Source organism: Mesoplodon densirostris, chromosome 2 (assembly GCF_025265405.1).
Source record: "Mesoplodon densirostris isolate mMesDen1 chromosome 2, mMesDen1 primary haplotype, whole genome shotgun sequence".
Lineage (NCBI taxonomy): Eukaryota > Metazoa > Chordata > Mammalia > Artiodactyla > Ziphiidae > Mesoplodon > Mesoplodon densirostris.
The window spans coordinates 61,982,653-62,007,414 of NC_082662.1; the positions used below are offsets into that span (position 1 = coordinate 61,982,653).

A 24,762-nucleotide genomic window follows, 5' to 3' on the forward strand; every position below is an offset into this window, starting at 1 on the left:
AAAAATGGCAAAGTGATATATAACTCTTGAGCTAAGAGAAATAGCTTATTTTGATAAGAAAGGGCATATATTTAATGAAGTTGAATGAACATAAATTTAGACAAATACCATACTACAATAACAAGAAAATGTTAATTGGTCAACAAATGGCTATGATTTATTATTTAATATGGATTTACAGTTGTGTCAGTTTTTGTTTTTATTTATTTTTTATTATAGGCCATAAAAAGGTATGGTAAAGATGAACATTTATTCAAAATATATCTCAGGCTTAAAATCAATAGGAGCCTGAAGATCTTTACATGAAAAAAAAAAGGGTAGAAACCAAGAGAGCTCTGAGTTGCTGCACAGAATTCACAGCACAATGACAGTACGGACCACACACTGCTGCTCTTGTGAGGAGTGTACCTCCAAACACCCCCATGTAACCATGACATTTATTCAAGATTCAAATTCCAGATGCCTCCCAAAATATTATTATACAATTAAGGATGCTCTTAAAAAGAAGGTTGAGGTTCTAATGGAAAAAAGGAAATGGATTCCAGACAAACCAAACAAAAACAAAGTGTCCTCCAGTATTCTACACATCATATATCTGCAATTTTATTGATTCTTTCTTCTTTTAATTCACTGATGTCTGCTACTTAGAATTTGGGAGCCTGAAGCCATGTTTTTCTTACAACTTTAAATAAAATTGTTTGAAATCAAGGGCACTTGCTTATTTTGTGAGAAGTCTAAGGACATCAAAGGAACCAGAGAAGAAATATTTTAGGGGTACAAATTCTGAGTTGCTTGTTCATAATTATGATTTGTTTATCAAAGCTTGAATGATCATTGATTATTTTTTTCTTCTACTCAAGAGGAATCTTTCAAAGTAAAAGAAACTACTTGAATCACTATAGCTGCTGATTAAACAATTGTCATGTGTAAAAAATATGAAAAACTTTGCTCTAGATTAAACATGGGCTAAATTTGCAAATGTAGAGTATAAAAGCTGCCACTTCTTTAATAAAATTGCCTCATTTTTAAAAACAAATTTCACATTAACAGATAATTCCTTAAGTGTTTGTCTTGTAGAAACATAGAATTGTCTATAACCATGGCATGTTACATAAGTATCTCCACATATATCTATGGAGGGCTCTCTGAAGATCCAATAAAGGTGAAAACAATGGCCTTTTCCAACTCTCTCACTCCCTCAAAGGTGTTCAGTGTGCACAGTGTGAATTTACTCTGTCCTCCAGCGCCAAAGGTATAGAATTCATCTGAATATGATTAAAAACAATGTCCAAAATAAAACTGTCACATGAGTGATGCATAAATAATCAAAATCTGACTCTGTTTAATCTCTTGCCTGAAAAGTCTTTATCCAAATCTGTTCTTTTATTGCAATCATTTTGGCATTCAAATGCGTTGGGTTTTTTTTTTTCAATAAATAAATAATGTAGATGGACTCTCTAGGGGTCCAAAGGAAAGTAAGATGAAGGACAAATTTGTAAAAAACATTGTTTATATGTGGAAAATTTTATATATTTTTTTCTTACTCAGATTTCTATTTTTGTTTACAATGTTCTTTTGTTTCAAAAGTTGATAGTACCAACAACTCTTTATTATGTGTGTCAGTGAGAAACTGGGACTTCTATAGTAGCCCAGTCAGTTTTTGAACTGTTTTATCTTCCAGCTAAAGACTTACTCATCCCATCATTTATTACTAACCTTTACCCAAATATCAAATCTCACTGAAATTTCAATGAGAATGAAACTCATTTGCTAATTTTTACTGCCAGTTTTTGGGAAATTATATAAAAAATAAATTTTAGGTAAAATATATCCATTGATTTGTTCATTCATTCAACAAACCTTTCTTGAGTATCAAATATGTGTAGACAACTCTTCTAGAGCTGGAGATACATTATTGAGCAAGATCAACAACTTCCTGTTCTCACAAAAGTTACATTGCTGCAAAAAATGAATGAAAATAATATTTAAGAGAAAATGTTAGATAATGGCAAGTATCATGATGAAATTAAAGCAAGGAAATTGCTGAGAGACTACTTTAGGTTGAGAGGACAGTAAATGCCTCTCTAAGGAGTGACCTTTTATGTTGTGCTTTGGATGACAAGGGGAATCCTCCATGCAGATCTGAGAAAGAGCATTCCAGACAGAGGAAATACTCTAGGGTAGGAATAAGTGAGGCATATTCAAAGAACAGAAAGAAGATGGATGTGTAATGAATGAAGAGAAAGCTGTATAAGGTGCAGTAGGAGATGTAGGTAGATAGCGCGGCTAAATCCTGTAAGTTCAAGCAAGCCAGGAAAGGGCTTAAGATTTTATCCAAAGTGAGATAGGGGGCCACTGAAGAATTTTTTTAGTGGTGATAGTAAATAACTTATATATATATTTTAAACTACCACTTTGGGTGCAATGTGGGAATACATTGTGGTAAGTTAAGAGTGGAAGCAAGGAGATTAGAGGCTACAGTAGTTATATGGGTGAGAAGTTAGTAGTTTCAACTAGATTGGTGGTAGTGAAGAAAATAGAAGCATGCTCTGTAGGTAAAGTTAATAGGATTTGCTATTAGAATGGATTTGGGAGATAGGAGATTAAAGCCTAAAAAAGGATTTAGAAAGAGTTTCCATTGATAAATTAGGAAAGCAAGGAGAGAAAGAGTTGCTATGGATATTGGAGGAACCCATGTGCTATTGTCATGGAAGCTAAGAACAGAGATGTTTTAAGAGAAGAAATTGACTTAGATCAGAAGAGGTACCATTGTATTTGCTAGTATAGAAGTAGTTGGTGACCTTGATAGGAATAGTTGGGTGGAAACACAATGAAGTGGCTTGAAGAGACAATGGTGGAGATATATATATATATATATGATATATAGATCTCTCTTAAGAGGTTTTGCAAGAGAAAGAAGAGAAATGAGACAAGCTAGAGATAAGTTTCAGGTCAAAATAATCTTTGTTTATTTGTTTTTTAAGATCAATGACATTAAAGCACATTTGTACACTAATGAGAATAAATTAGAAGAAAGGGGGGAGAAACTAAATGAAGGAAATTGATAGGATAATTATATGAGCAAAGTCCTGAATGCAAAAGGACACAGGATTCACAGAATGCATGAAGGGGTTTCCTTTGAGAGGAACAGGCACATTTCATCCATTTTAATAAGAGAGAAGAAAGAAAATATGGGTACAGATGATGATGGTTGGTAGGACTTAAGGGACATGATAGATATTGAAATTTAATTCAAATGATAATGGTTTCAATATGTTAGAGAAATACTGGAATCAGTGAGCCAAGAAGATGACAGGTGGCGATCCTACTGTGAGCTGAGAGCATGGGAGAATGAGGTATGTGAAGCTTAGGGTTACAGAGGAATATAATTTACAAATGAATTAAGGTTCCTAAGTATATAAATTACCTCTATTTTGTGAAGTTTTTCCTTGAAGTGGCAGGTAGTTGAGAAACAGATGCAAAAGCCAAGTTCCTCTAAACTCATATTAGCTCATATGCCTGGACCTGTGTATTAGCAGTAGAAAAGGAAAAGAAGACAGATGGAAGAGGTGAGAAAAGAGCAGAAGACAGGAAATTCAACATTTATTGAGCATCTGCTCTGTGCTAGGCACTTCATATGAAGTAGCTCTTTTGTCCTTAGAGCAACTCTGACAAATAAGTTTTGTTATCCTAATTTTAAGTCCAAGGACACTGAAGCACAATGAGTTTAAAAGAATTTACCAAATGTTATACAATTAGAAAAAGGCAAAGTCCATATAATAGAAACTATGGACTAGCAATAGAATGTTACTCCAAATCTCATGTCCTTTCCACTTGACTAATCTGAAAAAAGACCTTCCTTCTAGAATTTAGCATTTGTCTAGACTGGAGGATAAACAAGAAGGAGGAATCAAGGATGATATGATTTTCAAGCTAGAGAACTGATACAATTAAAATGATTTTAAAAATAATATTATTAAAAATATATTGGAAGGGCCTATTGTGCACAAAAACATGACAAATTCTGCTTTAGATGCAAAATGTGAGCTATCAGCCGAGCATTCTCACAAAGACCCCAAAAGATGCTGAGAGATCTCAAACTGAGCCTCATCAGAGCAGGGCTGGCAATACAAACCTATCTTTGCAGCCATGTTTTGTTTGGCCTATTTTTGAAAATGAGCTGTAGCCAACTTGTAAAATACCAACTTTTACAAAAAAAGTCCAGATTCCTGGCCTCTATTTAAAAAAAAAAAAAAAAAAAGGAAGATCTGGTGGTGTCCATATGCTCAATTGGTAGCAGTTAGGTGGGACTTAGTGTCTCATATCAATAGGCTCTTTTGATTGAGCAGATCTAGTTTGCCACAGATCCCACTCAGGCTGCCCCCAGCAATGAAGTTACCCATCTAGACCCTATAGGAAATTGAGTTTGCAACCGAGTATGTATATTCATTAATTTCTTCATGAAAAAATACTTACTATGTGCCAGATACTTGCTAGTCACTGGGAAAATAATGACTGAATGGATTTAGGTACTCTTTAGCAAGAAAAACAAACATTGAACAAGTAATTGCATCAAGTATGTTGCATGCTGTCTACTATGATGGGTGGGAAACAATGGGTGTTTTGGAAACATTCAGTGGAATTCCCCCTGAGGAATATCATTGCAACTAAGACAAAGATAGGTAAGAAACTGTAGGTTAAGTATTGCTTAAATATGTAGTGCAAAAGAGACAATGGGAGAAATGAGGCTGGAGAAATTGTAGAGGCCTTCCATGCTAAGATATGGAGTTTGAATTTTATACTGAAATTTGTGGAAATTCATTTAAAGTTTTACCTGGGTAGCAGCAAGATCAGATATATATATATTTTAGAAAGATAGTTCTAGCTGCACTAAGAATAGACATAAAAGTTTAAGCCCAGAGGCAAGGAGACCAGTTAGGCAGAGCTTGTAGGAATATGAGAGGTGATGGTGTCCTGGCCCAGGGTAATGACCCTAAAGATTACACAATGGACACAGATTGGAGAGGATTTGGGGAGGCAGAATTTACTGGGTTTGGTCATCTGTTTGATATCTTGATTTCTGGGTAAGGATAAAAATGAGTCACAGGTGACTCCCAGTTTTCTACTAGAGGATGTGAGAGTGAACCAAAAGAAGGAAGGTATGAGATCCAGGAAACCAGAGCCCAATTCAGTGAAGTAGCAAATGAGTATCTGTGGAAGCCACGTGTGCATCACAGTGACAGAGCTATCTGCCCATACTGGAACTGGCTATACTGGGTGCAGGAGTGAGGTCCTCCAGAATAAAATGTGGGCCTAGCAAAATCTGATGTGCTTTAGCATTTTGAAATATTACTCTTGGGCATTTGGCAGAGCTGCTGGAGCATTTGGAAACAATTAAAGATATATGCATAGAAAACCAAGCAAATAAAAAGTGAAGAAACTTCAAGGGAAACAAATTTTTATGAGTAAAAAACAAACGCAATGTGCAAACAAACATTACTGATTTAACCAAAAATTCAGATGTAAGTATACTGAGAAGATGAAGAAAAAGAGAGTGATGGTGGAGGTGGCAAAGTGATATGACTTTTCAACTGCAATATATGAAATAAATAGACAATGTCTGCAATTGATAAACAAGTAAAAACGCATTGTGTTCTCTAGAAATACAGATGAAAATACAAGAAATAGTATTTTAAACAGTTTAAAGCAACTACCTTTAGAGGAGGAATAATAAGATGCAAATGATAAGATGCAACAAATTGATATAATGCTTTTATAAAAATAAAAATTAATTTCAAAATAATAAAAAGAAAAATAAGAGAATTGAGCTGGAATAGAAGTAGCACCAGGGGTTAACCTTTTGGCAGCATTGACCAAATCTGACCATATTATGGTACTTCCTTTTGAAAATGATCCATAAGACACATTGGTAAATGTCTGATGCTCAAGTAAATTATAAGGTATCATTTGAGCAAGTTAAATGACATAAAAAATGAAAATGTAAATTTACAAAGGAGGGTCAATATCTGCTATCTATTCTTTTCAATTGTTCTTATAATAGTTAACTGATTAATACAGGTTTTAGTGTTATTCATTTCCCAGCTACATCCTTAGTATATGAAGTGGTTCTAAATCAGAGAGAGCATTCTACTAATGCAGCAATTTGGACTCCCAGAATGAAATTGCCCTTTAGGAAATTGATGGAGGATTATTTCTCTAGTGTATTTTTTAAGTGTTTCTTTTTTTTTTTCTAAATTTGCTTCATTTTTATTTGTTTGGTTTTCTATATATTGATCCTCTAAATTTCTAGAGAAATAATTTCTCTAGAGTGTTTATGAGGCTTAGAAAAATTTCATGATCCAATTCTTGACCAGGGACTCCTGAGAAGTCAGGCTATTCTCAACTTGATATAGAAACATGGGATTATGTCAGTGTGATTACAATGAAGCTGACCTAACATAAAACTGACCTATAGTAATATGTAAAAATCAACATGTGAACATTTGCTTCCAAAAATTAATACAGATATGTTAGCATCTACTATAGCATACATGTAGCACATTTTTCTAGGTTGACAATTAAGTAAAATATTTCTAAGAGAGAAAAGTGAATATGTTATGGAATCAAACACAAAATTCATCTGAATTATGAAGACAAAAAATTGTTTTGGTTGTATTCTGTTGTTAGAGGTGCTGAGGTAGATGGTGAAGAGGCCCTTGACTAGACTCCATAGATAGTGAACAGTCAGGTGCTGAGCGGTGATGGAAAAGAAGAGAAGCCAAGGATATGAATAATGTAAGCTCACAGTTTTTGCTGGCTGGATGGTATATTTAACTTCAAAGGTCAGCTCCAAAATTTCACTAGAACTCTAGTTGCTGAGATGAAGAGCAATTAGCAGTTAAATGTCTGGTGTAGTGGAAAGCTGTAGAGGTTTAGAATCAGGCAGATTTAAATTTGAATTTGAGTTTGGGGAAGGTTTTCAATCTCAGTTTCTTCCCCATCTAGGAGATACCATCTACCTTGTTGGACTGTTTTACCTACATCTTATTTTTGTTAACTATTGACTTTGTGGTAATTTTTCTTCATTGTTATAGATTAAATAACATAACGTATGTGAAGTGTGAGTATGGGGCCTGGCAAAGCATAAAACCTTCAACAAATGTTGACGATTTTTATGAGCTGTAATACCATAAAGAAAACCAAAAAGTTGACCTTCTTCTTTAAAATGAGAAATGATAGTATCACTTTGCAGAAAGGAAGTTATTTTTTCTAAATTAATAGTGATATAAAAAGAGAGAAAATCTTTTGCAGATATCTTTTCTTTCAAAATTTATGTGAAAATTAATTTTAACAAAATCCTAGCGATTTTATCCTTTCTATACAAAGAGATAGTTTGCTGTTTCTGTAATGAACCCAAAACAGCAATACATGAGTTGAATCTTGACCAGAGATTCCAGAAAGTGACAATAGTCTCTCTCTCTCTTTAGAAAGTTTTTGCTGCTTCTTGATTTCCTGGAAACAATGTAGCCTTGCTGTTGATTTTTCATTTTGGCATATGTGTATACGTGTGCATGCTACTTGACTGCCTAGAGAGTTTTCTGTTTTCTTTAAATTTGAAGTGGATGATAAACCTTTGTTCTTTTTTTTTTTCTTTTCTTTTCTTTTTTTTTTTTTTGAGGGGGCAAAAAAGGTTAATTGTGTTGAATTTAAGTCCCCTGGCTCTCAGTTGTCTCTTTTCTGTGTGGCAGTGGCCTTTAATAGGAATAAAGTTTCTTTTTCTTTGTTCTAAATAATTAAGAACTGACTGCATATATGTTCACCACGTGAATTTACTCATTAACATTCATGGTGGCTGCTTCTTCACTGCCCGTGAAATGCTGCCATCAACCTACAGGGAAACTGCCTCCAGAGAACTGGAGAAGGACCAAGGCCAGCAGGGCGGGACATGGGGAGGTGCTGGCAGACAGAAGTGGGAACTCTGTTTAGAAGCATAGTCACGGAACTGAGGGAGTGAAGACTTCTAAGGAAGGAGTGATGACATGGTCAAATGGAATAGGGAGGCCAAGTAAGGCGAAAACTAGATAATCCATTAAACGGGGCAATAAAGTTTCATTTGTGACTTTTACAATAACAACTTCAGGGGAGAGGAGGAAGGAGCTTCCTGTTTTCTTTAGGTTATCGCACTGATCCAGACACACGTTTTCAGCCACTGTACTGAAGACTCACAAATCTCTTGTGGCAGCTCAGCCCTACCCCTCAGTCCTCAGATTAAATGTGTGTTCTGGACCTACTTGAATATTCACACTCAACACGTCTGATTTCCCCCTAGAAACCTGTCTCCTGTCCTATATTCTCTGTTTCAGTTGGTGACTATCCATTCAGTCCCAATGCCAGGACCCTGTCATTTTTTACTCTTCCTACTTACTCACCTTCCACATCACATCAGTGGCCAAGTCCTATCACCTTTGCCACCTAAATATTTCCTAAATCTGCTCTCTCCACCCTATGAACAGAGGCTTTGTCAGGCCCTCATCATCTCTCAACAGACTAATGAAACAGTCTCCTTATTGATGATGTGTCTTAAACCTGATTTTCTTTTTCCCAATTTATTCTTCACACAGCCAACAGTGGTAGATCCAAATGTAAATATGACCAGGCTACCCCCAAGGTTAAGCCTATTCCCTGTCTCCTCTCTAACCTGCAGGAAAAAAACCACACAACTGAGCATGTAATGCTAATAGGAGGCCTCCCATGGTCCAGCTACAACTTGTCTCTCCAATCTCTTACTCTTGCTCTCACAGGAAGTGTTCCTGAAACACAAAGCTCTTTCTTGCCTCTGAGCTCATCCTGTTTTCTCTGCCTCACATGCTACTTCAAGGTTCATCTCAGTTGTCACGTTCTCCTACAATCTTCATGCTTCACTCACTGGCATGGTTATTTAACTCTCCTCTGTGCCTATGTATTACCATGTGTACAACTCTATAATTACACTCACCAAACCTGTTGTAGTTATTCATTCAATACATATTTGCTGAATACCTACTCTACTCTGGGGAAATAAGATTGAAGAAGAAATACACTAAAATATGGGACTATGTCTATTTAATCTTTGTTTCAACAGGAAACACAATGTTTGGTTCAAAGTTAGATCTCACTGAATATTTGTTGCATAAAGAATTTGAGTTTGCAAAAGTGGATTGTAGAAATATGTCCACAAGATTATACACAACCACGGTAGAGAGACAACACATCTTGTTATGCTGGAGGGTCAAGGAAGTCGGCTTGGCAGAAACGCATTGTTAAAGATAAAATTAGGGCACAGTCTAATTGGGCTTTTTAAATGATAAATTGAGCCTTAGAGAAAATGTATGGAACTTGCTCAATAGCATGTCACCTGTTAACCATGAAATCAGAATTCAAATCTAGGTCTGTTTGCTTCCAAAGTTTATAACCTTTTCATTATAACTATAAGTGAAAAAGAGACTTCAGCTATACCATTAGTCATCTTCTCTTTGGTTTACTGACCTAGGCAGAGCTAGTCAGTACAGGTTAGTTTTTTAGTACCTAGAACTAATTAGAGCATAGACATTAAAAATTAAAAATATATATATATATATATATATATATATATATATATATATATACCAGCTTACACTAATATCTATATATGTATATATACATATATATCAACATATACTAATATGAAGGTCTAAATTAATGCCATTCAACCCAGTTGTTCACACACCATATTGATTACTCTCTAAAGACAAAGCCAATACTTTTATAAATGTTAATTAACCAAAATTTTTTTACCAACTAGTAGTTATTTAAAAAGCAACAAAAGAAAATCCCAAAGGACACACATCACTTGTCTTAAGTACTAAAGAGATAACAAGATTTTACCCCAAACTCTTAGCAGCCATTAAGCTATGTCAAAATTAAGAACATTTATAGATCTTTTATATCCAGCTTTTCACTCTTCCTATTTCTTTCCTGGTGTTATAAGCTTGTACCATCAAGTGAAGTAATCATGAGTATGTAAATTAAAGAATATATTCATTTAAAAAAATTTAAATGAAAATTGTTATCAAGCAGAATGGGTAAGGCAAGGTGCTATGTCTTATATATTCAAACAGACAGCTCTTATTCCAATAAAACAGATATAGTCCCTTCCTTCTAAGACACTGAAAAATGGTAAAATAAACTTGCTGTTCCAAAGGGAGAAATGATTCAACACCACCAATGGGCAAATTGTTGCTGAAAAGGTGTGTATTTTTAAAACAGCAGCAATAATATTTATTGTTTTCTAGGATAAAATGCCTGAGTATTTATTGTAGTTGCCATCTTTCTCCAGGGAAGAAAAGATCTTGTCTCTGCAACACATCCAATATTGCTAAAATGCACTAGAAGGGATTATAAGTGTTCCCTTCCCCTACAGCCTCAATCTTATTTGATGCTACCAGCATTTGTCCAGCTCCATACTTCCCACACCAGCCCACAACTCCACTACTACTAGAGACCTTAAAGTGTTGTTGGACCACAAAATCCTCCCTCCTTTGACTGCCTATGTATTACTGGCACCAAGTCTTAATGATTTCTCCTCCCAGAGTGCCTCACTCTTCCTGACAGTGCCTTAACTAATATTCTCGTTATTTTTCACCTAGATGTTTTCTCATTGTCCTTCTGCCTCCTTCTGGTCACAGGTGTCAGTTTCTCAAAAACAAAAATCTGAGTCAGCCCCTTTCCTCTTTATGAACCTCTACAAGGTGGATGATAATGTGAGAGAGCAGTGTAGAATCATTTAAAAGGCACACAAATCCAAGCATCCAAATTCTCTAGGTTAAGGGCAAAGTCTAGCAATGTTTCTTTTGGAATAATATGCATTTTGCAAAGCCCTCTCTCTGTTGTAGTATTTATCTAGTATTTACTACATTGCATCTTATTTTTTGTGTGTATTTATAACCGCTAGGTGACTGTATTCTTGAGGAAGGGGATACTTTGTTATTCTTCTTTGGGTCCTGGTGCTGTGTCTGTCACTAAGTAGATGTTCAAGAAGTGCTCACTGAATATAAGCAGTCAGGAAGGAAGGGAAATAGGCAGGAAAGAAAGGAAGAAGATAAGAAGAAAAGGAAGGAGAGAGGGAAGGGAGGAAGGAAGGAAAGAGGGAGGAAGTAAAGAAAGAAAGAAGTGAATGAATGTCATATTTAGAAGCCTACAATTTCACCAAGTGCATACATTAAAACTATTTTTATTCTATTATTTTTGAGTTGGCCCTTTTCTAACTAAAGATAATTATTAACACTTGTATTAAACTAAAGAAGTTTAAAACATTTTATTGTAATGTGTACAAAATAATTATTTCTTTGAAACAGCTTTCAAATGAATTTGGAAACACTGTAGCCTGAATAATTGTAAAGGAATTCAAAGGAAGAACTTCTACGAAACCAGCCATTCAGTAATGCCAACTCATTAGACAATTAGTTCTTTTCCCTGGTGGAATCCACTTGTGCCAACATAGGGCATCAATAACAGTCTCATTGAATATTTATAATCTTACATGAAACTTCTCAGGAAAAGGGTTTGTCTCTACAATTCACAAGCAACTAATGCTTTTTAAATTTGTAGTGGAAAAAATAAACACCCTATCTTATTTTTTCTAAGGAACTATGTTTTGAGATCTGGTCATTCACATTCATGATGTCGTCATTGTGTCCTTAATTTTCCAAGCTTGAGTGTAAAGGTGATAATAAAATGCTAATCCAAATTATAATACTTTGCATTTATGTAGCACTTCAGGGTTAGCAAAGTGCTATAACATATACTCAGATTTACTCTAAGTTAGATTTTTGCTGTCAAAAGATAGTCACTGAATCCGAGTCTTCTCCTCTAACCCCCGTAGGACCATTATTATGGGTGGAAGACTCCCCCTATCTCATTCACTTTCCCCTACCAGACAGCCACCAGCTGTTGTCAGTCATCACTATTGTCTCTCCCAAGCACAGATCTGATGGTACAGAGGAAACAATGCACTGAAGTAGAAATGGCCTTGTACCAGACAAAACTGAATTTGAATGCTGGTTCTGGCACTTCCTACATATATGACCTTGTAAAAGTTAACCTCCTGAGTTTTCTCATCTGCAAAGTAGAAATAATAATACCTTCCTTACAACATTGTTGCAAGAAGTAGATCATATACTATAAAATCTAGGTTAGTGCCTTGCACCTATATAATAGGCACTTAAGAAATGGCACTATCTTATTATTTGCCACTCCCCTGCCTAAGAATTTTCATGAAAGGACAACTATTTACTGAGAAAGTACAACATGTCAGGCGTTACATTATACACTGCAGATGCTGCAGAAACTAAAGAAGCTTACGGTCTAGTAATCCCAAAACAGGGGCATCCAGGCTTCAATAGAGATAAATACAGAATGTTATGAAAGTACACAAATGGAGCATGTGAACCAGTCTTAAGCTGTGACCAGAAAGGTTAGAGGGCCTGAGCTTGGAAAAGACGGTAGAAGGGAGGTGAGATAGGGCGAGGTGGAAAAAAGCTTCAGCTGGAGACCTGGCATTTACAAAGGCAGAGCATGGTGGATACAGAAACTGGCAGCTGCTCAGTGTGTCTGGAGATGTGGTCATGCAGGATGGTAGGAGGGAAGGTATGAGAAAAAGACAAGAGACAGGGGAATGACAAGATAAGACTCTATAGAGGTAAAGGGCATTGAAAGCCATATTAAGAAACTTGGACTTTGTCCTGAAGAGAGAAGAGGGCCACTGAAAAAGTATAAGCAGGAGATGGACCTGATCACATTTGCCTTTTTAGAAGTCACATGGAGGTCCTTAATGTGGTCCACAGAACCATGCATGGGCTTCCAGTGATTTGCAAGCTCCTTGAAATTGGTGGCAAATGTGTATGTGTGTGTGTGTGTGTGTGTTTCTGAAGAGAGTCTCAGTAAGGTTGACTCAAAAATGATTAAAAATCACCATCTGAACACCTCCTGTGGGATAAAGTCCTGACTGTTAAACCCTTTCACTTTCTGGATGAAATCTACATTTTCTATCCCCCTCCACAAAACTTAGAGTCACTTTTAATTTTTTGCCATTCCTAACATACCTCTGGTCCTTTCCTCCTCTTACAGCTTCCTGAACTGCTCTGTGCTTCCCAATCTACCCCTACTTCCCCACCCTACCTTCTGCTCACAGAACTTCTCTCTCAAAACCTAGATGGACTCTTTCTTCCTTCTCTAGGAATTCTCTATATTCCTTCCCCATTCTTTTCTGGCACAAACACAAATCAGAGTCTTAGATTTCTGGTGACCCAGCTGGAATGAGAGATAGACAAATAGACCAGTGGACTAGAAATAGAAAGTCCAAAGACTGACCCGTACTTATGTGGAAGTCCAACAGAACTTGTCTTGCAAATCAGTGGACAAATTAATGACCTATTTTTAAATGGAACAACTGGTCATCTGTAAAGAGAAAAGAATGGATCCTTGCTTCACATCATTCTCAAAAATAAATTCCAAATGAGTCAAATCAAAGCATTAAAACTTTTAGGTAGGGAAAAAATAGGAGACCATCTGCACACATTCAAACTGAGAGATAAATTTGACTATTGTAAATGTCTTTTTATCAGAACTACCATAAAAAGAATGGAATGATGAGCCATATATTGAGAGAACTGTCCAAAAATTCGTATTCAGAATATGTGATGAACTCTTTCAAATGGATAAAACACGAAAAGGTGTTCAACTTTTTTAGTAATAAATTGTTACCATTTTACATACCACAGATTGGAAAAATAGCCTGAAAATATCAAATTTTGGAAATAATATGAAGAAATAATTCTTATCCCTGTTGGTGGGACTTTAAATTGTTACAGTCACATTGGGAAAAATACAAATTCTATTACTTAGTAAATTTTCCTACCTCCTCAGAGAAACATTTGTATATGTGCACTAGCAGATGTATATAAGAATATTCTCAGCAACGTTGTTCAAAAAAATGAAATAACCCAAAAGTCTGTGAACAGTAGACTACATGAGAAAATTGTGTTATATGAAGCATAAAGTAGTAAAGGTGAATTAATCGATTATATGCATAAACATGGAATAATGTTAAAACACAGCATTGAATGAAAAAGTCAAGTTACAGAAGAAAGTATACCCTATTATTCCATTTATATAAAAATTAACAGACAAATCTAAACAATATCTATATTTAGGATTACTAGAACTGTGGTAAAAAGCAAGAGAATGAGAAATTGGTTGTTTTTTGGTGGATCAGGTAGATGACAAAGGGACATGATTGGGAGGAGAATAAAGTAGCTTTCTTAAGCTGGATTGAGGAGTATGGCTCTTTATTTTATAATATCATAATTTAAAAAATACATATTATATACACTCTTGTGTATTTAGATTTCACAGTAAAAAATGTTAAAAAGACAAAAACTAACATAAGATACATACAGTGACCTGGAAGAGACGTGGCCCCTCTGTTTGAGGAGCTCCCACTCTGGGGCTTGTTTCAGAATCTCTAGCTTTCCTACTTCATAGACCACTGTGAGTTGCAAGGACTTTTCTTTATTGTTGCTTCCCTTCTACATTCTGTTAACATTTTTTTGTCTTCTTAAGCTGCATGCTTAACTCATTCATTTTCACCTGATTATCTTTCCTAATGTAAGCATTTCAGGCTACAATTTACTGCCAATTACTCTAGCTGTATTCTGCCATTTTAGACAGGTAATATTTTGTTATTATTTGCTAATGTTTTGCTATTATTTGCTTATATTTTGTAATTTCTAGTGTGATTTCTTCTCTGACCCAGGATTATTAAATTTAACTTTATATATATCCAAATATAGAAGCTTTTAAAGCTATCTTTTGGTTAATAATTTATAACAATTGCATTATGGTCCAAGATTTTGGTCTTTTTATTACTAATTCTTTGAAGTCTGTTGAGCCTTCCTTTATGTCTATCTAGTACATGGCTAATCACAAGGTTTTCATGTGTTTTTTAAAAAAGTACTCTATAGTAGTTGAGTTTAATGTTCTATACGTGTCCACTAGGACAAGCTAGTGGCCATCAATTCTTCTGTACCTTTTCTTTTATTTTTATCTGTTTTAAATTAATTATTGAGAGATACATGTTAAAATACCCTATTATGATAGTAGATTTGCAATATCTCCTTGTAGATATGTCAACTTTTTCTTTAACTATTTTAAAGCTATGATACTAGGTGCATACAAGTTTAGAATTATATATTCCTGGTGAGATGAAGTGTTTACTAACATAAAGTCACTATCTCTCTAGTAATGCATTTTGCTTTAAATCAGTATTGCTGCATTAGCTTTCTTTTGGTTAATTTTGCCAGTTTTATCTTTCTTTCATCAAGTTTTGGGTGTATCACTGGTAATAGGATATAACTTGATTATGTTTAATTTTAGTCCACTCTGATAGTCTTTTTTTTTAATTGGAGAGATTAATCCATATTTATTAATGGCAGCTATTGGTATATTTGTATTAATTTATCCCATTCTACTCTTCATTTCTATCTCTTATTTCTTCAAAGTATTTACTTATATGTATTAAAGATTATATTATATGTAAATATTTACTTATGTGTATTAAAGATCTTTATTTTCTCTATCTTATTCCATTTATTTTGTTTCTACCCACTATGAAATCATACACCTTATTTACATTTCTTTAATTGTTACCCTAGAAATTTTAACATTCATACTTAACTTTAATCTAAAGTTAATTAGTGTCTTTACCCTCCTCCCAAACAATGCAAAAATCTAAGAATGTTTTTGTTTCCCTTTTTTCTGACACATAGGCCTCTGTTGTTCAGAATTTTAGTTCTACGTTGATTTTCCCCAGCTTTACTGAGATATTATTGACATGTAACATATGTAAGTTTAAAGTGTACAATGTGATGATTAGATACATGTATATATTGCAAAATGAGTACCACAATAATGTAGTAAGTTACCAATAGCGTACCACATCTCAATCCCTTCACATAATTACAGTTTGTGTGTGTGTGCTGATAACAGTTAAGATCTACTTTCTTAAAAACTTTCAAGTATATAATACAGTGTTGATAATTATAGTCACTATGCTGTGCATTACCTCTCAAGATCTTATTTATCTTACAGCTGGGAATTTGTGCCCTTTAACCAACATCTTCCCATTTCTCCCACCCCCCAGCTTCTGACAATCACCATCCTACTCTCTATTTCTATGAGTTCAGCTTTTTTAGATTCCACATATAAGTGAGATTATACAGTAAATATTTGTCTTTATCTGATTTATTTCATTTAGCATAATGCCTTCAAGGTCCATCCATTTTGTGACAAAAGACAGAATTTTTATGTTTTTTATGGATGAATAATATTTCATTGTATATACAGTTGACTCTTGAACAACATGGGAGTTAGGGGCGTAAACCCCCAGACAGCTGTAAATCTGTATATAGTCTTCCCTCGGCATCTGTGAGGGATTTGTTTCATGACCTGCCACGGATACCAAAATCTGTGGATGCTCAAGTCCCATAGTTGGCTCTCCAGATCCATGGTTCCACATCTGAGAATTCAACCATTCATGGATAGTATAGTGCATATATATACATATGTATAGATCTCACATCTTTATCCATTCATCTATTGATGGACCCTTAGGTTGTTTCCATGTCTTGTCTGCAGTGAAATTGGGGTGCAGATACATCTTTGAGATAGTGTTTTTATTTCTTTTGGATATACATGCAGAAGTTACAGGGATTACTGTATCATATGGTGGTTCTATTTTTAATATTTTGAGGAACCTCCATGTTGTTTCTCATGATGGCTGTGCCAATTACATTCCCACCAGTAATGTACAGGTTCCCTTTCCTCCACACCCTTGCCAACACTTGTTGTTTCTGGTCTTTTTGATGACAGCAGGTGTGAGTTCTTATCTCATTGTGATTTTGATTTGCATTTCCCAGATGACTGGTGATGACAAGCATCTTGTCATATACCTATTGACCATCTGTATGTCTTCTTTGGAAAAGTGTCTATTCAAATATTTTGCCCATTTTTTAATTAGATTTTTTTTTTTTTTTTTTTTTTACTATTGAGTTGTGTGAGCTTCATGTGTATTTTGGATATTAACCCCTTTTCAGATAAATGGTTTGCAGGTATTTTCTCCCATTCCAGAGGTTACCTTTTTATTTTTGCTGATTGCTTCTTTTGCTCTGCACAAACTTTTTAGTTTGATGTAGTCCTACTTGTTTATTTTTGTTTTTGTTGACTTTGCTTTTGGTATCATACACAAAAATCTTCGCCGAAACCAATGTCAAGGAGATTTTTTCCTATGTTTTCTTCTAGGAATTCTACAGTTTCAGGTCTCACATTTAAGTTTTTAATTTATTTTGAGTTATTTTTTTGTGAGTGGTATAAGATAGGTGTCCTATTTCATTTTCTGCTTGTGGTTATCCAGTTTTCCCAACACCATTTATTGAAGAGACTATCCTTTTCCCATTGCATCCTTTTGGCTCTCTTGTCAAACATTTGTTGACCATACATGAGTGGGTTTATTTCTGGGCTCTCAATTCTGCTTCATTGATCTGTATATCTGTTTTTATGCCACTACCATACCGCTTTCTGTTTTGACCTACACTGACTTTTTAATCCCACAATTAGACATTTTGTTTTTGTTTTATTTGTTCTCTCTCTCTTTTTCTCCCTATCTTCTTTTTTCTCCCTCCCTCCCTCCCTCTCTCTTTTCCCTTCCTTCCTTCCTACTTTCCTTCCCTCCCTCCTTCCTTTCTCCCTCCTTTTCTTCCTCCTCCCTCTTTCTTTTTTCTTTCTTTCTCTCTTTCTTTCTTTCTTTCTTTCTTTCTATTCTTTCATTCTTCCTTCCTTCCTTCTTTCCTTCCTTCCTTCCTTTCTTTCTTTCTTCCTTCCTTCCTTCCTTCCTTTCTTTCTTCTCGCTTTACTCAGAGACAAAACTGAGAAAATCATGCATTCACCACTGACTCCTTTTGCAGGACCCAGTTTGTTTTTTTAACTTCACTGACTGATGGCATCACTCTCAGGAGAACCCAACTAGGTATGGAGTGGTCTCTAAGCCAATCTCCAACCTCTGTTCAAATCCCAAGCAGTCTTCTATGCTTCCAGTTGCAAAACAAACAAACAAACAAAAAAAAACCCTCAGTCTTCAGCCACCAGAAACCAACAGATACCACCAGAGCAAAAGCTAAATACAGACCCACTTAACTCGGTGTATTAGCATTTTCTTGTTATTCTGGAATTTGAGAAATTCCAGTATTTTGCAGCCATAGCTCACCTATGCATTAAAGGAATATGTGTGTGTGTGTGTGTGTGTATGATTTTGCTGTACTAAAAAGTTTTTCTTTGAATATTTAGTCCATCATACTGCTGAAAATAGAAATTGATGGGTATCTTTTCACATCCTTACCCTCAGTGCTGAACATAGACCATACTATATAATAGGTGTTCAATAAATATATTTTAAATACATGTAGATGTTGTGGATGCAGAGATTTCACTCCATGATCCAAATATCCTCATGCTGTCAAGCAAATATTTGAAACTAGTTTGAGTTACACAGTCTTTGAATTTGGAGTATCTTTAGTTTCTACAAATACAACATTATCCCTCTTTAGCCTTCATCTGGCTAATTTGTGCTGGCTCTTAGGTGATCCATTTTTTATTACCTCTTCCAGAAATACTTTCATGAGTCAACCTTGTCACCATCATCAACATAACTTAGGGCAGATATTCTACCAGTGTGTTTTCATTATATCTGATATTTACCTTGGCATAGTCATTAAGTCTTCTTTTAATTAGCTATTAGAGTTGTTGTTTTATACTATATTGAAGAATTACAGCTATTTCATAATCATTCTTTACATCATTTTCATTCAAAATATGAATATTGAAAGAATCACTAAAATGCCTTCTTAATTTCTTTGCCACTTTATAGACATCATGACTCATATTCAAGAGTTCACTGTTTGTTTATTAAATTTAGATTCCATTGAGATTGTTTATCTATCTGAAACTTCCAAACCAGTGAAGTACCACTCAGCTGGAGCTTAACATTCTCTTCATTTTCTCTTTACTTATCTAAGTATACTTTCAAAGATATTTATGCAACATACACTATGTAAAAGACACTGTGCTAGTCACTTTGATATATACAAAGGTGAAACGGGTTGACACCAAGATGAATCAGACATGACTCCTGCCTTCAGAGACCTCATCATCTAGAAAAATAAGAAATAGATTATTATATAGGTATATTTCTCTTTCTGTATTAACATTTAAATATTAGTAATTGCTAACAGTTGTCAAACTCTTACTATGTGCCAAACACAGTTTTACACTTTTACAAGTAATTCATTTCATCAAACCCAAGGCCATTGATTATAAGAAACACCATTACCATTATTGTAGTACCACTAAGAAAAAGAAAAAAAAACACTGCTTACAGATATAACAATGTTGATTGGAAGATGAATCCCAGACAGCAAAGATGTTAATACATGAAAAAGTGCAAGACTTAGAACTGATGACATATAGTAACTCATTTAATCCTCTCAACAATCCTTCAAGTTAGGCAATGTTATTGTCCCCACTTTACAGATGAGGAAATTGATAGAATTCAGAGATATTAGGTAACTTTCCCAAGATCACACAGCAAGTGAGTAGGTAAGTGGGGATTAAATCTACATGAATCTGATTCCAAATGCCATGCTCTTAACCTCTCTCAAGATCTTAGGATCTTGGATGCTCTTATGTAATAGGGTGTTCAGGAGTGCCCAAATCTTTTGTTCCTGATGTGGCTTCATTTAAAATTGAAGAAGAATATAGGGACCTCTATTAATTCTAGAGATAAACTGAGTATTTAGTTGAGATGAGGCTTGAATTTACAAAGCAAAAAACAGTTTTGAAAATAATTTGTCTGAATTTTACATAAAATGGTTATAACAATCAGACTAAAAATTAGTTAATACATCTTACCAGTATCAGCCAAGAGGCAATTGATATTTTTAAATCTATGCATCTATAACTAACCACATTGCATGTAGTGCAATGGTCCTAACAGAATGATAGAGACTGGACAAAAACTTAAATTAACTTTGGCCATGAGTGTAGACATATTTTTTTTCTATTTTTAAAGGGAAAATTAGTAGTTAGCGGAAACTATCTATCAAAGTTCTCATTTTTAGACTTTATAAAAAGAAGTAGCAACATTTCTATGGAGAATATTGAAATCCTAGTACTACATGAAGTATTGCAAATGATCTTTGTAAGGAGCCAAAAGCAAGAAACTACATATTCTATCTTAAGTAATAACCAGCACAATCTATTTTTTTAAAAGCTAATGAGTTAAGAAATAACAACCACATACTACATTGTTTTGCCTATAAATTATGAATTACATTTAAGAACAAGCAGCAGTTAAATGTACTGTGGGCCAATTGCATAGTCATGGATACCAGAGACTTCATCTGTGGAAATTCAGCAAAACAGAATTAGAAATGTCCAACAGAAAAGATCTCATTAAGATAATTTTTCCAGAAATGAATCAAAAATTCTGATCCAGCTGTTCAAATCTTGATTAGTCAAGATGAGATGGACATAGCTAAAAAATCTAACCATATTGTTTCCAGAAATGTGATACTGGAAACACCTACATAAAAATAACCAGATAACTAGAGTGTTTGTTAAAAATGAAGATTTTGATCTTCATCCCAGACCCACCATATCAGTACTTCTTTGGGTAAAGCCCAAGGACCCACATTTTAACCAAGCACCTCCACCCACCAGTGATTAAAACCATGCTGGATTTAAGAACCATTACATTAACACTTGACTCTTCCCCATCTAGTACTTTTGGATTGGTTGTAGAAGTGAACCAATCACTAGTGGTTATTTTTCACCAAGTATCAGAGATTAAATGTTTCATTTGGTAGATATTTATGAAGCAGTGTGGGGACACACAAAAGAAATGTGAGCTCATGTATTCAACTGTATTGCAGTTCTTGCATGTCAGATAAACAACTGTTCAACATGATTAAATGGAAGAAATTTGTGGTTGTGGAGAAAGAGAATTGAGGTAATCCTGGTAGCTGTGAGAATAAAAAGGAAGGGGCTACTCCAGAAGTTATTTCAAAGAAAAAAATAAATCAATTGGTTCAGTGGCAAATTGAACACTAATGTTAAACAGAAGGGGAAAAGTAGAATACCTTGGGTGGCGAATGTGGGTAGCAGAGAGCAGGGAGGTACTAACATGGCAATGGAATGAGAAAAAACTCTGAAGAGAATCCAGAAGATGAGTGTGGAAGAAGGTGAACCTTTTCGGGTTGGGCCCTTTTACTATCACATTTGTAAAGATGGTGAATTGAATTTTGTTACTAAGTTTGTATATGAATGGATTTAACCAAATTGAGATCTAATGAATTATTATTTTCTTTTTACAGCAATTGTTCAACTGTCAAGCTCTAAGAAAACTAAGTATTCCTGACAATGACCTTTCAAATCTGCCAACCACTATTGCTAGTTTAGTTAACCTTAAAGAACTCGACATCAGTAAAAATGGTAAGATTCTCATTTCATCTCTAAATAGCTTGAACTTTTAACTGAAAATATGTTTTAATGTTTTCTCTTAGCAAATGATATACACTTTTTCTTTGATTTTGTTGCAACTCTAACTTAATTTTTGTTGAAAAGCTAAATCCTGAATTATAAATCGAACAGAAAACTTCTCTCCCCTCTTACTAATGTCCCTGACTCACTCAGGCCTTATTTCCCTCTGTACTCAGATATGTGATTTAATCTTTTCTAGACTATTTTACTGACTTTGCACCACTTATTTTCCTCATTCTCGGGGTAAAATTTTTTCCAACATGTCTCAAGTATCACCTGCTCAATGAGGCTTACCTGTTAACCCTTCTTGGAATTGAATTCCCAGTTTCCTTTACTCTGCTCCATTTTTTTCCCATAGCACTGACCATCTTCTCAGTATATATGATTTACTGATTTTTTTATGGTCTTGTCTATCTTCTCCTGCCCTAAAATGCAAACTCCATTATGTGGCAGGAGGAATTTTACTCTGTTTTAGTCACTGATGTATCTCAAACGTTTAGAGCAATGCCTGGTGAATAATAAGTGCTCAGTAGTATTTGTTATATTTTTGGCTAAACTTGTTATATCTGGTGATTTTGTTGATATTCATGTTGATGATCTTTTCTTCTAAATGTTTGTGGAAGTCTCCTGTGTCCTAATACGTTCACTAAATCCTCATTTCCTTCCATGCAAACTTGACTAACTGTTTTATTACAATAAAGTAAGGATCAGTCAAAAAGAGTTATGTCTAGACACTATGAGGATATAAAACATGACCCCTTCATCATTAAGCTAGTCAGTTAAACTTTGTGTGTGTATGTATGTATTGCTTTGGTAACTTCAGGCAATATGCTTGGTGCGAAAGGAATAGGCATCAACAAAACAGATCCCTGCCCTCATGAAACTTGCATTCTAGTACATGTGTTAGACATTAAACACATAATTATGGATGATTAAATAAACAATTGAGTGTGAAAATACATTGGAGGGGAAGGATATGCATACTAGTAGGACATAATCCAGTCAGTGTAGTTAAGTAAAGTTACCCTAAGAGATGATAACCAAGCTCAGACAGGACAAATAAGAGTTGTTATTCAATGGGTATAAAGTTTCATTTGTGCTGGATGAATAAATTCTAGAGATCTGCCATCCAACCCAACATAGTGTCCATAGTTAACAATACAATATTATGCACTTCAAAACAACTATTCTTATTATGCACTAGTAGCATACCCTATGTCCCTTCCCTGTTTTATTTTCTTAATAGTCTTTATGAGAAACTGACATACTATATTTTTAACTTGTTTATGTATTGTCTAGATTCCCCTAACTAAAACTAAAATTCAGTGATGTTCTAATTTTTTATTGTTGTCTTGGTCACTGATACATCTCTGTTGCCTAAAACAGTGTGTGGCATATTGTAAGAGTTCAATAAAATTTATTGAATGAATTCACGAATGAATCGTCCTTCTGGAACATCGAACATTTGTTGAAATGTACCAGTTTAAATGGCAGTGATTTCTTCAATTCAAGTATGTGAGAGTCATAGAAAAGTTTACAGTATCACTGGGGAAAGAAGACTAACACCTACAAATAATCAATGAATATCAGAGTTCAAGTAAGGCATATGGCTTGAGGAATTCCATGAAGCACAGTAGCATCTGAATAAAGGAGAGCATTTCATTTGAAGGAAACAGATAGAGTGCATGGGACTTCCTTGACAGTCCAATTGTTAAGACTGCGCTTCCACTGCAGGGGGCACGGGTTCGATCCCTGGTAGGGAAACTGAGATCCCGCATACTGTGTGTTGCGGCCAAAAATAAATAAGTAAATAAAAGTTTCAAATGGGGGACACACACGTCTTTCTATACCAACTTGATTTACCACTTAGGGGGTTCTCAGGAAGCCAAACCTAAAAGGACCATTTGCCGATTTAGAGAGAGAACAGCAACTAGATTTAGGCCCATTGAAAGATGACATAAAGGCCTACATTTATTGTTTTAAAAATAGATTTACAGGTCACATATTATTATGAATTGATAGTTCTGTACTTTAATAACAAATAATGCTATTTATATACATTCACACATCAAATTCTATTTTCAAATTACAATTTCTGAGAAATGTCATATGGCCAAATATAACATATCACTTGGCCTTCAGGCAGGTTTGGCTGGATAGTTCATGTAAATAAAAAATCTAGGGCTTCCCTGGTGGCACAGTGGTTGAGAGTCCGCCTGCTGATGCAGGGGACACGGGTTCGTGCCCTGGTCCAGGAAGATCCCACATGCCGCAGAGTGGCTGGGCCTGTGAGCCATGGCCCCAGAGCCTGTGCTCCACAATGGGTGAGGCCACAACAGTGAGAGGCCCACGTACTGCAAAAACAAAACAAAACAAAACAAAAATCTATCTTGTTCTTAAAGAGAATCAGAAGAAAATTCATCACCAAATATAAACACAAAACTCCTAAGAAATATGACATTTTTATGAGCATTATAATCGTCTCCTAGCAGTCCTCTTGCATCAAGAAATTTGTGTTGTCAGTATGTAAACTGCAGGTTATACTCCTACTTAGAAGTAAGTCTGTGAGCATCATTAGAAGTCCTAGTAAGTAGTATTTAGGGGATTTTAGCTATGCTTATGATTGCTACATTATGGAAAAAGACAAAACAAAGAATAGCAAATCATTCTGCAAGGTTAGTATAGTAAAAAGGTTTAATGAGCATGATGACATATCAGCCATTGCTAGAAGTGACACAAACAGTAAAAGATTTCAACACATCAGTCCTTTCACAAAATCATACCTAAAAAGCTGTCACTGAATTCTGTGGCAGAGACCTAGACAGTTACTTAAGGAACATAATACATCCTTTGGGAATCTGTCAAGTGAAGAAAGAGCAGATAGCAGAAAGTAAATGCAGTGTCAGCATCACAGTTTGACAAGGTTAGAATAGCCCAAGTGGAAAAGAGTCAAGACATGAGAGAATATAATTAGTATTGGGATTTAGGGACAGAAAATGAATGTTTATTTGGAGGCAAGTACTCATGCAATTGCTAGTCAATCTAGGTAAACATTTGCCTGACTTGTGTTGGAATTTGATAAGTGACCCTTTATGAAAT

At 35.0% G+C, this 24,762-nt stretch overlaps 1 protein-coding gene across 2 annotated transcripts in view; it reads left to right on the plus strand.

Moving 5' to 3' along the window:
* The window catches only part of LRRC7 (leucine rich repeat containing 7), a 497,427-nt gene that overhangs the window by 184,323 nt on the left and 288,342 nt on the right, over positions 1–24,762 (plus strand). For both annotated transcript variants that reach the window (XM_060089953.1, XM_060089952.1), the window contains exon 4: positions 21,498–21,615. In XM_060089953.1, the coding sequence (XP_059945936.1) occupies positions 21,498–21,615 (118 nt within the window). The remainder of the gene's footprint in view (positions 1–21,497; positions 21,616–24,762) is intronic.